General features: G+C 44.4%; 1 protein-coding gene across 2 annotated transcripts in view; it reads right to left on the reverse strand.

Annotated features, from left to right (window-relative positions):
- Positions 1-5,202: 5,202 nt before the first annotated feature.
- Positions 5,203-16,663, reverse strand: part of LOC117456049 (serine/threonine-protein kinase Nek6-like) — a 16,683-nt gene continuing 5,222 nt past the window's right edge. Inside the window, exons 3-10 of one of the 2 annotated variants that reach the window (XM_034095768.2) lie at positions 16,327-16,467; positions 14,958-15,020; positions 13,389-13,499; positions 10,836-10,944; positions 10,106-10,213; positions 6,718-6,812; positions 6,235-6,399; positions 5,203-5,713 (exon numbers count right to left, since the gene is read on the reverse strand). In XM_034095768.2, coding sequence (XP_033951659.1) covers positions 5,603-5,713; positions 6,235-6,399; positions 6,718-6,812; positions 10,106-10,213; positions 10,836-10,944; positions 13,389-13,499; positions 14,958-15,020; positions 16,327-16,467 — 903 coding nt within the window. In that variant the 3' untranslated portion in view covers positions 5,203-5,602. The remainder of the gene's footprint in view (positions 5,714-6,234; positions 6,400-6,717; positions 6,813-10,105; positions 10,214-10,835; positions 10,945-13,388; positions 13,500-14,957; positions 15,021-16,326; positions 16,468-16,663) is intronic. The other variant, XM_034095769.2, reaches the window with a different exon arrangement.

Raw genomic sequence — 16,663 nt, forward strand, 5'->3', positions numbered from 1 at the left:
ATCGCCACGGAGGAGCACACAGCTTCTGTGAGAGAGCGAGACAGAGAGCGCTAGGGAGGGAGGGAGGGAGAGAGAGAGAGAGAGAGCTATGGAGAGCACTCTATTTAATATAGATAAAGTAAGAAATCATTCCAATGTGTACTATAGGACAGTAAAAAAAACTAAAAACTGTTTAAAAGGGGAGTGATTAGTAAAATATGCATACATAGAAAGAAAGAATGCTAACTAGGTAACATAAGATAAGAATAAACTAGTTTAAATGATTTGTTATTGGTTGTGATCATATTCTAAAGATGTTTGGATTATTGAAAAGTATACAGCTCCCTTTCATCTGAGTGTTGAGAGCTGTATCCATAAATTCATGTTGTGCTCAAAGTGCACCAGATTGATGTATTTCACTTCAACATTTAAAAAAACATCTTCCATGCATGCCCCCGGACCCCCCTAGAGGAGGTGATGACCGTCCACCCCCAAATAAAGCAGGTTAAATTAATTAAATTGAATCCATGTTATTCGAGTAAACACTGCAAACGGGTCCCACAGACCCAAACAGCACACAAAGGTTAAAGGTAAGCATATAATAATGTTAAAATGTGCTAAATATATACACTGCAAAAAACAAAAAAAGAGGAGTAAAAGTAGCCCCCGACTTGTTTTATTTTTTGAAAGTAGCTCTCACCCTAAAAAAGGTTGGTGACCCCTGAGCCAAACACTCAAGAGTCCTTTACCTCACTGAGCTGTAGTTGTCAGCCTCAATCCAACAACAATCCGCGGTACCGATGCGCGCCCTCTCTCTCTCTCTCTCTCTCTCTCTCTCTCTCTCTCTCTCTCTCTCTCTCTCTCTCTCTCTCTCTCTCCCTCCCCTCTCTCTCTCTCTCTCTCTCTCTCTCTCTCTCTCTCTCTCTCTCTTGCTCGCTCTGACGGAGCGTCCACACTACAGCTTCAAAAATAGCTTGGAGCTGGGCGTGTCTGGAGCTTGGGGATTTTATTCAAGCAACACGACCAACAACCAATCACATGAATCTCCCGCCCTCGACATACAAAGCAAAAACCCCCGGGGATTTTATGCGAGCAATATATATATAAACTCCCCAAACAGGCGAAAACCTACCAGTTCCCCCCACTGTCTCTGCCACCTCCCTCCATGCCTGGTTCCTCCGGTTTGTATCCCGGTAGGTGAAGAGGGTCTGGTCATACAAAACCGGGTGATTCGCTACGGCGATAGTTAGTTTCTCCTCCGACTTTTTTTGAAATATAGAAATGACGGCGGGATATCTCTCCTAGCTTAGACGCGGTTTGATTGGCTACGGCAGGGGTGGGGAACCTTTTTCCTCTCAAGGGCCATTTCAATTTTTACAATATCCTCAGAGGGCCGTACAAGTTATTGACCTCTGCTTAAAAAAACTAAAATCACAGCCCATTCATTTCATTCTGTGCAAAGAAAAAGCAACCTCTTAATCCAGATATCTCACCATGACTCGCGTATGCATGCACGTGCAGGGTGTGGCGTGCTCCACTGGGAAGATTTTTTTTTAAATGTTGAAGTTAAAAGCATCAATCTGGTGCACTTTGAGAGCAACATTAGGAGATCTATGGACACATCTCTCAAAACACCCAAACACAACTGTAAGCAGATTTTCTTTTAATTTATGGATATTTGACAAATCACTCCCCTTTCAAACTGTATTCTTCTTTATTAATAACTGTCATATAGTATTGTATACCTGTTTACTTTATTCTCTTATTTTTATAATGATCATTATATAAAGATGTGCCTTTACCTCACTGGTTGTAGAAAAAGCTTCTTGTATTCGTTAGCATAGCTAGCTAACCAGATGCTAATGATAACAACACAGTTATTGACTGTCTGATCAGTGTGACAGATGAGCAGATCTCCACTGGGCTTTCAACTAAAGACACAGACACGCAGAAACTGCGGCATGTGTATGGACTTATCGGTACTGCAATTTCTGAAGTGCTGGAGTGGCGTTCTGGTGCTCTCCGTCAGAACTGCAGCCCTGTCAGTCGAGACATATACCACGTGATGACACGTTAGGCTCGTGTTGTGTTCAAGGACCCTGACCTTGGCCAGGAAAAACAGGCACTCGCTTGTTTAATTTTTTTGCGGTCTAGATTTCTTTCATTTTTTTATTTTTTGCGTGTGTTTATAAATTACCTCGAGGGCCGTACCAAATTGTCTCGCGGGCCGAATACGGCCCGGAGGCCGGAGGTTCCCCACCCCTGGGTTAAGGCTTCAGCTGTCAGATTTTGGGAAACGGGATTTGATTGGCTGGCGCTGGCTACTCCGGCGTCAGAAGTTGAACATTGTTCAACTTCTGTCGCCGGAGACGCCTGAGACGGACCGCTCTGCTACCCACAATTCAGTTCGGCGAAAAAGCGCGGCTACGTGACGTCACCCCATTGAAAGTGAATGGGCAGATTGGAGCTTTCGGCGCTGTCGACGCTGTAGTGTGGACGGGCCGTGAGGCTCGCTCACACTTTGGCTGTGAGCTGCGGGCGCCTGATAAGTCAACATCCCCCACTTTCATCCCTTACAGCGCCCATCGTACAGGGCAAATGTTGCCGGCCCGGGGTGCAAAGGGTGTTTACTTTATTCAATTATTAATGTAAATGTATTACATCAAGGGCAGAACATTTAGTAAAAACGAATTAATTTTAATATTTTTTTAATTATTATTTTTCTCTCTCAGCACAGCGCCCCTCCAGATCTGGCGCCCTAGGCGACCGCCTAGTTCGCCAGTGCCAAGGGCCGGCCCTGGCAGCATAAACTGAGACGTATTAGCATCAACCACTACTCACTACTTACTGTGCGTATTATCCCATTTTAGGATTATTTCATTTTCGATATATTCATGTGTTTGTTACATCCCTAATAAAGTGTAGGGGAAATGGAGACAGTAACAAGCAACAACCAATAACAGTCAGGGTGACATTACTTAACATTGACTTAAATGCATTTCGTGGAGACTTATCCTAACCTTAACCATAACCAACACATGCCTTACCCTAAACCTAACCTTAATCCTAACCAAGTCTTCACCCTAAAATTAATGATACCCCTTATGGGGACCTCCATTTAGTCCCCCCGTAAGGCAGTGTTTCTCAAACTTTTTCATACCAAGGACCACTTAACCAATAAAAAAACACTCTCGGACCACCTAACTCCACAAATATCGAAAATCACATCGTTTTTCTAGAACAGATTACAAATCGCCTGAAAATGGTACAAACAAGTGGCAACATGTGTGATGAAGGTGTTGCACGGGGCTATATCATGCAATCGAAAGTGAAACTTAAACTCGCTCCATTCCAGAGATATTCCCGCAATGCGAGTGAGTGTGGAAAACTCAAATTAATTAATTAATTTCAAATGTTACCAATATACTCACGGACCACTAGGGGGCGCTCACGGACCACCAGTAGTCCGCGGACCACACTTTGAGAAGCACTGCAAGGGAAGCCAGTCCCCACACGTGACTGTGTAAAGATTTAGGTCCCCACAAGGATCTAAGTCATATATATATATAAAATAATGCTAGGTCACACACACACACACACACACACTGTTGGAGAAAATACAAGTTGTCTCCTCGTTATGGGTTGTTTTAATGCACTGATACTATGTGTGACTCTGCACTGTGTATGACCGTGCCTCTTCTAATGATAGGAGGAGGCAGGGCATTTCAGGTTGGTGATATGTATAAGACACATACTTGTTGTCTCCTAAATATCCCACTTCTATGAGGCGTGAAAGAAGTACGTGACTCTTTCCAGAAGACGTCGCAGATGTCCCCGTCACCTTTCCGACACCTGCTGATGATATTAGTGCCACCTCAATTTTACGACTTTGTTGTTATCTCCGTGTTTATTAATATATAAGCCTGATGTTTTTTGCTGCTCCGTTGAGCAACATACCGCATGTGTGTGAGTTAACCCATATCCTTTGTGTGATTTAACTCTGCTCCTTCTTGCAAGAATACATTAGTACCTGATTATTGACTCTCAACCTGGTGTCGAGTGATATTTTCCTAACATAATTGGTCCTTCGAGCCGGACCCAGGACCTCCTTTTTTCTCCGGAAAACCGAGCCTGACACAATGCACAGGGAGTCGAGGACTCTTAGAAAAAGACCCCTGCCTTGTTTCATTTACAAAGAAACAATTTGGTAAATAGGGGGGCCAGGTTTCGCTGGAGAGGAGAGAACGTCAATACAGGAATCGTTTTGGTTTCAACCCCCTGGTTCGCGGAAGGATACCAAAAAAGTCCTAGAAAGACAGGTAAACTTAGCTAAAGTACTTTTAAAATACATAGGTCGTGGGTCAACTTTTTTACTTAGTTTTGGGGAAAACTAAAGAAGTCCATGGGTTCAAGCTGCAGCAAGACCCGTGGGAAGAAGATAGAAACAGAAGTAGTCATCCTATCAGGAGATGCTAAATGGATGCAGGTGAAGCATAGAACGAGTGTGAAGAGATTACAAAAGTGGCAAAAATAAATACGACTTCCAAGGGAGGCTAGTGGTAGAGGAATGCCAACAATTGATTGATAGCATCGAGAACAAATGTAACGGGAATGGAAAAAGGGAGGAAGAAGAGGATTTATTAGGGGCTATGATGTGGTTAGCCGAAGCAAGGAATAGAAGGGAAGGAGGGGGGCGCTAGGGGGCGCTGCAGCTCCCCCAGGATAGTCATAGCACTCCCTAAGCACCCCAATAAATGTACAGCATGTCTCTTTTTTTTATGTGTGTGAAATCCATAATTTGAAAAATGATTTATTAGAGAATAATATGCTACAGCAGTTAGCCCCGAATGTTTTTTCTGCAGCCCCGGACAATTGTCCCTCAATAATATAATACATGAACCGTGCTTTACCTGAACCTCATCATGACACTAGAGAGGACGGCAGGACTGTAATTTCCCGTGTTCAGTGAATGCAACAGAGGCAAGACACCAGACCAATCAGAGAGTTGCATGGAAATACAGTACAAGTACTTCTGGGTCTCATTCAAGCTCGGCTCTGTGTGTGTGTGTGTGTGTGTGTGTGTTGTGTGTGTGTGTTGTGTGTGTGTGTGTGTGTGTGTGTGTGTGTGAGAGAGAGAGAGAGAGAGAGAGAGAGAGAGAGAGAGAGAGAGAGAGAGAGAGAGAGAGAGAGAGGAGGTGCCAGCAACTAAATAACAACACCAGGCCCAGATAGGTTATATAATAAGGAAGCAGTCACACTGGGCTCCAAACAGGAAATACAATGAATACACACTGCATGTAAACGACAAATCTGACTCAGTGATTGCTAACACACAGATGGCTCATTTGACCCCTACAGAATGTACTCAAATTGACAATATAAAATAGATTACAACGACAGGTGATCAATACTCAAAGTCCCCGTCTGTATGGAATGCACCCTCGAAGAAGTCTGATCAGACTGAGACAGCTCTTCATCCTGAGCTGCAGAAAAGTCTCCTTTGCTTTCAGGAAGTCCACTTTGAACTGGGCTCCATGACAGGAGAGGAGAGGGGGGGACGCTGCCATGGTGCTCCTGTGCACATGAGACAGTCCTCAGATTGAGAAGAAGGAGGGGGGGGGGCTCAGTTGCTGGAGGTCCAAACGTGCATCTGTTTGGCGATCTGCAGCACGAAGACGATGTCCGGCCGCTGGTCTGGCTCCGGGTTGATGCACGTGCTGACCAGCTCCCTCAGCTGTAGGAAAGAAGAAGGGCTTCATGAGCTTTAAGGAGACGGATATTCTGCAGTTTATTGGTCAACAAATCCCACGAAAAGACACAACAACAACAACAACAACGTGGTAATCGGCCCTTTAGGTTCATTAATTCCCTACAGCCAAGTCAAATTTGATCAAAGGAGGAAACATTGCATTTGTTGTCTGTGTAGCGGCACAGACTCCCTCTGAGTTCTGCCGCTGAGAGGCTAACATGTGCTCTTCGCTGTGACGCGTTCCATACAAGAGTCCGAAGTCACTCATAGTCCATAGTGTTTAATAAAACGCAAACAAACAATGTACAACTCCCGACCTGACGCTCAACAGAAAGTATCAGAGAAAATTCATACATCATATCCTCCCAACCCGGCATCCAGCAGGTGACCTAAACACCAATAAGCCACACCCACACCAACGCGATGCAAGCAGGAAGAAGATAATAATACAAATAATAAGTAATGGAAAAACAAGCATTTTGGCTCACACGGTATTAATGATCTACCTTCTCAGAGTGATGGTCCGGAGGGAGGGGGGGGTAATCACACTTCTCGATCTTCTGGCAGAGGGAGAGCAGGTTCATCTTGTCCCCATAAAACGGACTCTGCAGCGCTGCCATCTGCAGAGTAAAGTGGAAGACCGGCTGGATGAGAGACATTCCTGGTGAAGACTGAAAACCAACACGATGCAGAAGAGGCGAGAGATCAGTCGCTGCTGACAGAGCGCAGACGTCCACTCTTTGGGGGGTTGAAAAGCAGCTTGAAGACTTGTTGTGACTTCCCAGTGACGGATGCTAGGCCCGCTACGTTTCATTATACCTGAAGAGCTCCCTTTCCATCCTCCTCTAAAGCGGGCCATACGTACTACATGTGAATACGTATTAACCTCAGCTGTAGTGGAAAAGGGTTAGGGTCCAAAGTGCTTGAATTTCACTTTGGAAAAGGTGTACAAACCTTGAACAAACAAGTAGCAGTGTGTGTGAGCTTACCTCATACAGGAGACATCCCAGAGACCAGATGTCAGACTTAAAATTGTATCCGTTCTCGTGGATCCTCTCCGGCGACATGTAGTAAGGAGTCCCCACTGGGAGAGAGAGAGTTAAGATGTTCAGAAAATCAATTGATCATTGCTGTAAGTCGATCACAGAAAACACACATGTCTAATGCTGGTTTTTAAATGTATACTTAGTTATTATTGTAACATCGAATCCATGTATATGAATATGATCCAATCTTCCTATTCCAATCCTAAAAAATTATTTTCCATCTTCTCCACCCTCTTGGACCCCCTCAAAGCCCCTCCTCACTCCTCACTTCTGTCAAGCGACTTTGTTAACCACTTTGAAAAAACCCTCCTTCCACCCGCACACTGACCTCCTTCTCCCCTCTCTCTCCAAGTGAGGTTCTTACCCTCATTACCTCTGCCCGCCCCACCACCTGTCCTCTGGACCCGATCCCTTCAAACCTCCTTCAGACTATCGCTCCTGATATTCTACCGTTTCTCTCCCATTTCATCAACACTTCTCTAACTTCTGGTCACTTTCCAAACAGTCTCAAGGAGGCAAGAGTAAACCCTCTCCTAAAGAAACCCACTCTCAACCCGTCTGATGTTATAAACTACAGGCCTGTGTCTCTACTCCCGTTCCTGTCTAAAACACTTGAACGCGCTGTCTTTAAACAACTCTCCTGTTATCTCCATCAGAACAACCTTCTGGATCCGCACCAGTCTGGTTTCAAGGCAGGTCACTCCACAGAAACTGCCCTCCTTGCTGTCACTGAGGAACTGCACACTGCTAAAGCAGCCTCCCTCTCCTCTGTCCTCATCCTGTTGGACCTGTCTGCTGCATTCGACACGGTGAACCATCAGATCCTCCTTCGCACTCTCCAAGAACTTGGAGTTTCAGGCTCTGCACTTTCCCTCCTCACCTCATACCTCAAAGACCGCACCTACAGGGTCACTTGGAGAGGGTCCGAGTCCGACCCTTGCCAATTAACTACAGGGGTCCCTCAGGGCTCTGTTCTTGGTCCCCTCCTCTTCTCTCTGTACACAAACTCGCTCGGATCAGTCATTAGCCCGCATGGTTTTTCATACCACTGCTACGCTGACGACACCCAACTAATCCTGTCCTTTCCCCGCTCAGAGACCCAGGTCGTCGCACGCATCTCTGCTCGTCTAGCTGACATCTCTCAGTGGATGTCTGCTCATCACCTCAAGCTCAACCTTGACAAGACTGAACTGCTTTTCCTTCCGGGAAAAGATTGTCCCACTCTTGACCTGACTATCAACATCGGCCCCTCTGTTGTTTCCCCGACCCAGACTGCAAGGACTCTGGGTGTGATCCTAGATCTCGTCACCTCACGCCTAGACTACTGCAACTCCCTCCTGGCTGGTCTACCTGCAGGGCTCTCGACTAACTTTTTTCCCCATCCTCCCGGAACCGTCCCGAAATACAATCCAAGCCGTCCCGAAATTAATGTGGACCGTCCCGATAATTTTTTTTTTTTTTTACATTATCATTAGTTAAAATCATTCAAAGTGACCTTTAACATAAATAAAACATCATACAAATCATTAGATGATAATTCATCAACCTTTTTATTTTAGTAAATCATTCAATCACATAAACAAAGGCCAAATATATTTAAACAAACACACAAACGAGAAAATTACTCTAATATTGAATCCAATCAAGTCCCATCCAATTATCAAAAAAGATCCAACACTGTGTCCTGAAGACAGAAGACAGAGTAACCACCAACCAGGATTACAGTCTGTAACACAGTCAGGAGACCTTTACAAACTGCCCCGCCCCCTCGCACACAGATGGGACAGAGAGATCTCATCTGGATTGGAAAGCTCGAAAATACATCATAGACGCATGTTGTAGTCTTATTGCATATTAGAAACGGAGTTGGTGAAACTAAAACTGCGATATAATGTGTATGTAGCTATAATACATATGACATATATTTTTTAAATGTCTCCTGTACCGATAAAAAGTCGGATAACGTCGGAGCTTAACGGTACCACTGTCTTTAATAATTCCGGCCCGGGGCCCGTTTAATACCGGGGCTCGGTACCCATCCCTACATGGGGAGAGGCAGCATATTGCTAAGGACTAAATACGATGGAGGGTTCTCTTCTCAGCCTTATTACTCATAGGGGATGAAGAGGAGTAAGTAAATAAAGAGGCCGGCACTCCAGGGTCTGGTTCTGAGGTGCGTTTTTGTGATGTAACGGTAAAACATTTCAGAATTCCTCCACGGGATGCCATTGTCATTGTACATCACTCAACCCGCGAAATACACACACTAAGTACATAGCTAGACCCAGAGCCATATTATATTAATCTGGCTAGACCATAGAGACCGCGAATTTGCGGACCAGGAATTTGCGGGCACAGCCAGCTGGGCGGCTGGCTGACAGCCAGCGGCACAGCAGTGGCTACATGTGTGTGTATTTCGCGGGTTGCTAAATGTTTTGTGCGTGTGTGTTTATGTTGACAAGGAGGTTTAATAACTGTGTGCTACACAAAACGTGCAGTCGGTTTCATTTTCATCGCCGTTTGTAGTAGAGTTAGCAGGATATTTTTATTTTAACTCTCGTCCCAAATTCGTCCCAAAATTATTTTTTATCCTCCCCGACACTATTTTTTTCGGCCCCCGGGACGACGGGACGTCCTTAAGCTGGAGCCCTGTCTACCTGCATGTGCCATCCGACCTCTGCAGCTCATCCAGAATGCAGCGGCTCGTCTGGTCTTCAACCTTCCTAAATGTTCCCACCCCACGCCGCTCCTCCGCTCCCTCCACTGGCTTCCGGTAACTGCTAGAATCCACTTCAAGACACTGGTACTTGCGTACCATGCTGCGAATGGATCTGGCCCTTCCTACATCCAGGACATGGTTAAACCGTACACCCCAGCACGTGCACTCCGCTCTGCATCAGCCAAACGGCTCGCTGCACCCTCGCTGCGAGGGGGACCCAAGTTCCCATCAGCAGAAACACGTGGGTTTGCTATCCTGGCTCCAAGATGGTGGAATGAGCTCCCATTGACATCAGGACAGCAGAAAGCTCACACACCTTCCGGACTGAAAACTCGTCTCTTTCGACTCCACCTCGAGCGATAGAATTATTAACAGAGCACTTATATACTAATAAAGGACTGGCTTATCTAAAGCCAGTTGAGTAGCACTTGAAATACTTGGCTCTATGAAACCTGATGTACTTTATGATTCTGTTTTCTTCAAGGTTGTGTCTTCCTGGTCGAATGTACTTATTGTAAGTCGCTTTGGATAAAAGCGTCAGCTAAATGCAATGTAATGTAATGTATGTATGCATGTTCTGTATTATTAACATACATTCTGTCCGTGCCTTACCCAAGGAGTGTGCTGCCGTGGTTTTGGAGCTGAAGAAGCGTCCTAATCCCAGGTCACCCAGCTTCACCTCACCTGTGGCTGTGATGAACACGTTGGCTGGCTTTATATCTGACACACACACACACACACACACACACACACACACACACACACACACACACACACACACACACACACACACACACACACGCACACGCACACACACACGAAAACACACACACACACACACGAAAACACACACATTGAAATGTTATGGCAAAGCTGATAAAATCATTTCAGGCTGTAGAGAAATGTACACTGGGTCAGGTTCAAATACCTTCCGTGTTTAAATATCGACTGTACAATAAGAATAAAATATACAATATACACATTAAAACAAGATGTTCTTGCCCCTAATACCAATATGAAATGGCTGATGATCCATAGTGAGGTTTTTCTGATGGCTTTCATGAGAGCAACTTGTACATTTATAACAGTCAATATAAGTCTGACCCCTCAGTGTCTAAGGCTCTCCACCAGGGGGCAGCGTAACAAAGGAGATAAATGCAAGTACAATTAAAAGAACCATAAATAGTGGGTTTCTTCTGCTGTCAGTAACATACTAAGGTGAGGCCGTCTTTCAACCAGAAGTGTTAAAATGCTACCTCCTTTACGGGTTGTAAGACTCATTCCTGCACCGCTCTTTTATGAAATGGTACGAGGGTGAGTAAATAGGTCAGTAGCTGCTTACCACGGTGCATTACTCTGCGTGAGTGCATGTGCTCCAGGGCGCTGCAGAGCTGCACAAAATACTTCCAGATAGTCCTCTCTGGGATGAGGCGCCGCTTCTTCTTGAAGTACTTTAAAGATAAAAGGAAGCAATGTTAGTCCATAGAAAGTGACAATTCAAGATTCAAGGCTTTCATCGTCATGTGTGCACAGCTGCAGTGTGGTCTCTCAGGTCACAGACTCCTCCCACAGAGCAACGCAAGTAATACAAATAGAATATAATAGAAATAGTGCAATACTAGTCTATATACAAGTAGGGATGTAACGATATATCGAATATCGCGGTAAATAAATGTCTCAATACCGTTTTGAGACTGACAAAATCTACCGCGATCTTTTTAAATTTTTGATATAAATATATATATTTTTTTAAAAACATTTATTCAACCAGATGGTCCCATTGAGATCATCGATCTCTTTTTCAAGGGAGACCTGTCCAACATGGCAGCAAGTAGGTTACAACATGAACATGAAACAACAGATAACACAAAAGGACATGGTATTTACAGGGCTACATGTATACACCTAGAGACATGGACAAGTACCAACAGTATATTTATATCTCTGTCAATAAGCCTCACCTTCTTGGCAACAACTGTATTGTTGTTGAAGTGGAGGAGAGACAATGCACAGTTTGACCCACTGCTGTCACCCATGGCCAAAGCATGTCTCTCTGTCCCAGCAACATCAGTACCAAGCGAGAGAGTTGTTTGCACAGCAGGGGACATGGGCGCGGGAAGGGGGGTGCTGAGGGCGCTGCAGCACCCCCTAGCGGCAGGCAGGGGGTGCGGAGCTCCCCTGTCTGAATTATTATTATACGGTTATTGCTGCTCCCGCTGTGTAATATGTAGCCAATACATTCCACATTGTTGGTAAAATAATATGTTGGCCTGCCCCGAATGTTTTTTCTGCAGCACCGGACAATTCTACCTCAATAATATAATACATTAACCGTGTTTTACGTGAACCTCATCAAGACACTAGAGAGGACGGCAGGACTGTAATTTCCCGTTACAGTGAATGCAACAGAGGCAAGACACCAGACCAATCAGAGAGTTGCATGGAAATAAATGTGTGCGTGTGTCATTCAAACTCGGTTCTGTGTGTGTGTGTGTGTGTGTGTGTGTGTGTGTGTGTGTGTGTGTGTGTGTGTGTGTGTGTGTGTGTGTGTGGTGTGTGTGTGTGTGTGTGTATATGCGGAAATAGCGCATTTAGTGTGTGTGAGAGAGGGAGAGAGGGGGAGAGAGAGAGAGGGACCGGTGCCGGTGTTGTTAGCATCTGGTTAGCTAGCTGCACTAACGGACATACGGAGCTGTTTGTTCCACAACAAGCTGGAGGAGAGCTCTCCTCTCAGACTGAGAGGCTCGGGTGAGCTAAAGGACTCTCTGAGTGTTTAGATAGTTCACTTTAGTCTAAGTTATCTCAGTGGGTCTCAGACGGTTTGGTCTGAGAATAAAGGAAAAACAGTTATGAAATACTATCTGGCAGTAAAACAAGAATACAGTTTGAAAGGGGAGTGATTTGTAAAATATCCATAAAGAAAAAGAAAATCTGTTTACAGTTGTGTTTCATCTGGGTGTTGAGAGATGTATCCATAGATCTCTTCATGTTGCTCTCAAAGTGCACCAGATTGATGCTTTTAACGTCAATATTTAAAAAAAAAATATTCCCGGGGGAGCATGCCCCCGGACCCCCCTAGAGGAGGTGAGGTCCGCTCCCCACTCGTCAAAAATAGCACTTTACCCCTGCCTATATGCCGTGAGCTGATTATCGAGCCTTCATTGTAACAGTTGGGGGTGTGCTGTGTGTTTGCGTGTGGGGAGTTCTTTTGTGCCCGTAATAGCGTTCACTGGAGTCCAGCACCTCAGCACCCCCACTCAAAATACCTTCCCGCGCCTCTGGCAGGGGATTTTGTAAACGCCCAAACATCCCAGCTTCTACCTGGAAATGTGGACGTGCTCATATTCCTGAAAGATAACCTTGATGACGCTGAGAGAGTGAGAGTGAGTGAGTGAGTGAGTGAGTGAGTGAGTGAGTGAGTGAGTGAGTGAGTGAGTGAGTGAGTTATTTGAAAAACTAAAGTGAAACTTGATTTATTCTATTGCAGGGTCTGATTATTATATTGTTGACACTTTAAAATACTACTATCTACTAAAATGCTGTACCAATCAGATTTATTATTTAATAAAGAAAAAAAATTTAAGTTAAAAAAAATTATATTTTCAATATCGCGATAAATATCGTACCGTGGACTTTTGAGTTTTTGGTATCGTTACATGGCTATATACAAGTCATTGGAATATTGATATAGACTTGAAGATGCTATGTGTTGCATATGGGAACCAGGCCGAAACAAAGTGTTGCTCTCATCTCACAGATTTTGAGTAGAATCATGAAAATGAATCTTGATAAAATACTAGTAATCAAATCTAACAAGTGCGTTTGTTGCTGCCTGTAAAAGGAGTTCAGTAGGGTCACTTTTCTTGTTTGATCTGAGGTGAGTCTGTGATCTGACCTTTATCATCTGGGACAGATCTCCAGCATCCGCCAGCTCCAGAACGATGTTGAGCTCGTTGTCTTCGATGAAAGAGTCCAGGTATTTGATCACATTGGGGTGATTCAGCTGCTGCAGTGGGCAGACAGGAGGAGACACACATCTGTCATGTTGTCATGCCAACACAGCATGCAGCAGCTCCCGCAAGAAGAAGTAGAGCTGAACTCAAAGTGATGTTCATGCACTAGTCTCTATATGTTTTCCTTAATGCTGGAAACATGCAGTGGCGGCCGGCCTATAGGGGCGCCGCCCCCCCTCTTCCCACAAAAAAAAAAAGAATATTTAAAAAAAAAAAAAATTTTAATGAACAAGGTAAATATTATATAGTTGGTATCAGTAAAATGTATAATCTACAATAAAATATCGTTTAAAATTGTTTTACGATGTCTAAAGTTACTGATAAGTCACATGTTTCCTGCCTGGCCGCAGCGTGTATCATTACCCTCTCTCGTCCGGGCGCTAAGAAAGGAGCCCTCAGCCAGAGCAGCAGCAGCCAACAAGCTGACTGTTGCTATCTGTAAACTATGCCGCCGAAACATAATTTCAGCCAATCAGCGTCGTCAGATCTGATGCTCAAAGGGCGCCCTGTCAGCGCCCTGGCCTGTGTGTCTGTGAGTTGTTTGGACTCGTATCCAAGGTGACGCTACAGTAGTTGTCGAGGATGGCTGCGTCTGCAGGTGGAGACTCCGGTGCTAGTGGATCGCCGGAGCTGTAGATTAACATTTACATGCTTATTGTAGTTGTAGGGCAATGCCTGGAGCACCATGGAGCATGTGTGTGGGCTGGACCTGTGTTTTACAGGACAGGAGTGAGCAGAGGGTAGAGTTGTTGATTCTTGTTCAGTTTTCATCTTCCTCACCCTCTCAAACTTTGAGTTGCGCGCACTGCTAAAGAGACGCGCTACCATGGAAACCAAACAATGGTGTTGCTGTATTAAAGTCCGAGTGGAAACAGTCGTGAGTAAATCAGATTTAGTCAGAAAACGGGAGAAATGTGACCCCGGGAGGAAACCGGGAGAGGGCAATGAAATCGGGAGTCTCCTGCGAAAATCGGCAGGGTTGGCAAGTATGACACACACACACACACACACACACACACACACACACACACACACACACACACACACACACACACACACACACACACACACATAATGCTCATATTTAGTCTCCTGATTTTAAATGGGAATTAAATCATTGGAGTGTTCCCAGTGTTCTGCAGTTTGTGTGGGCCTACTGTACTGTACAGTTTTGGAAGCTTCATAGCTAAGTTAACCACACTGAAGATTATGGATTATCTCATATTTTTAAGCCTCAATTTGTCCCCCCCCCCCCCCCCCCTAACATCACCAGAAGTCATAGTTTAAGGGGTTAATTCTCAAACATGTCTTCCGGGGGAGGATCCCCTCGGACCACCACTATGGTTTGGTCCTTATTTCCATAGCCCCACCAAAAATATTTTCCACCAGCCGCCACTGGAAACATGTTACTTCTCACTGACCCCCTGAACACAATGATTTATCAGCTTTACCTTCAGGAGATCTATCTCCTTGATGCAGTCCTGACTGGCCTTGGCATCCATCATCGCAAAGATCTGCAGTGACAGAGATTAAAGTAAACGTAACTTTGACTTTTTCTTACACTGTAAAAAGTTCAGCTAGGTATGAATCTTGAGTCCAACTAAACACGAGCATTGGTCAGACTTTAATCTGAATTATACTCAAAGAAACAAAAAACATAGCTGACTCCACATTGTTAGCTAAATAGAAACACCACCATTACAGGAATCCTGCGAGTTCGGTCATTAAAATGTTTTACAGAGACATGTTTAGAGAGACAGTTTCTTCGGTGTTACTGATCCGACATATTCAGTGTGCTATCGATCATGACGAGTGCATGCATGTGAGATTTCAGAAGGATTGCTGACGTCTGTGTGATTTCCTTTAAGAGAAACTGATAAATGATTAATAAACAAGTCCTTATGCATTTAACAAGCCACCTTTAACCCTTCTGGCATGTCCATTGTCTAGGTTTCACACATATAAGACAGAAATACAATTTGACAAAGTAAAAGGCAATCAGAGTATAAGACATAATATATATAATCATATGATAATTTACAGTCTGTACCCATAGGCGGATTTTGCCCCTAGTGGCTGAAATATGTTACAGCATTACCACGTCTAAAGCTGTTCCAATACAAATATTTCGCAAGTCAATATTTGAATAGATGTAATATAATGATTGTTACAATACAAATCTGAATAATATCATGTTTTGTTTGAAATAATTTCATTTTTGAGCAGTCGCATGTTGTGACGTGTGTGTGTGTGTGTGTGTGTGTGTGTGTGTGTGTGTGTGTGTGTGTGTGTGTGTGTGTGTGTGTGTGTGTGTGTGTGTGTGTGTGTGTGTGTGTGTGTGTGTGTGTGTGACGTATGAGGTTAAGGACACAAGTTCCCTCGCTTTTTTTTGCATACAAGTGATTCAACTATTACAATAATTAGCAGTAATGGATATGCGGCGATTTATAAAACGTTTAAGGCGTCTACTTCTGCACTAAGTAATAATATTGTAGCGTGTTCAAGTAACCAAGGGATATAGTAGTTATCAAATAAGTATAAGATGTGCACAGTTATAAGTTTTACAGTTCTGTAATGCACTGTTGTTGGGGGGAGAGACCGCCCCTTCCATATGAGTGTGTGTGTACGGCGGGCATTAGGCGTGCATGACGGGACGAGTTGTGTTCGTATGTGGAAAAGGCATACTCAGTGCGGTGAGCGCTGGCTTTATTGCTACTGTATCCGTAGCACCCCACGCAATAGTTGGGACTGTGTACTGACGTCAGTGAAAACGGTTTGCCCCCCCAAGCGCAAATGCGCAAACTCCGCCTATGTCTGTACCTGGACTTTCTTGAGTGCGACCAGCTGTCCCTCCAGCAGGTACATGGCTTTGTAAACTTCACTGAACTGCCCCCGACCGATCTTCTTCTCAATCCGGAAGTTCGCCAGCGTGCAGCAGTACGTAGATCTGGGCCCATTGTTCTGCAACAGAAAACAGCATGTTACAAGGCTTGACAAAAAGCCTTAAATGTAGAAGACTATCTGCCCAAGTGTGGCGGTTGAATAGACACAGACACAGAGGATATTCAAAGTGCATCAGTTTACATCAACATTAACACTTCATAAGAAAACAACAGAAAGGAACACAATAATAGAACATAATGGAATAACAGATTCA

Source organism: Pseudochaenichthys georgianus, chromosome 12 (genome assembly GCF_902827115.2).
Source record: "Pseudochaenichthys georgianus chromosome 12, fPseGeo1.2, whole genome shotgun sequence".
Lineage (NCBI taxonomy): Eukaryota > Metazoa > Chordata > Actinopteri > Perciformes > Channichthyidae > Pseudochaenichthys > Pseudochaenichthys georgianus.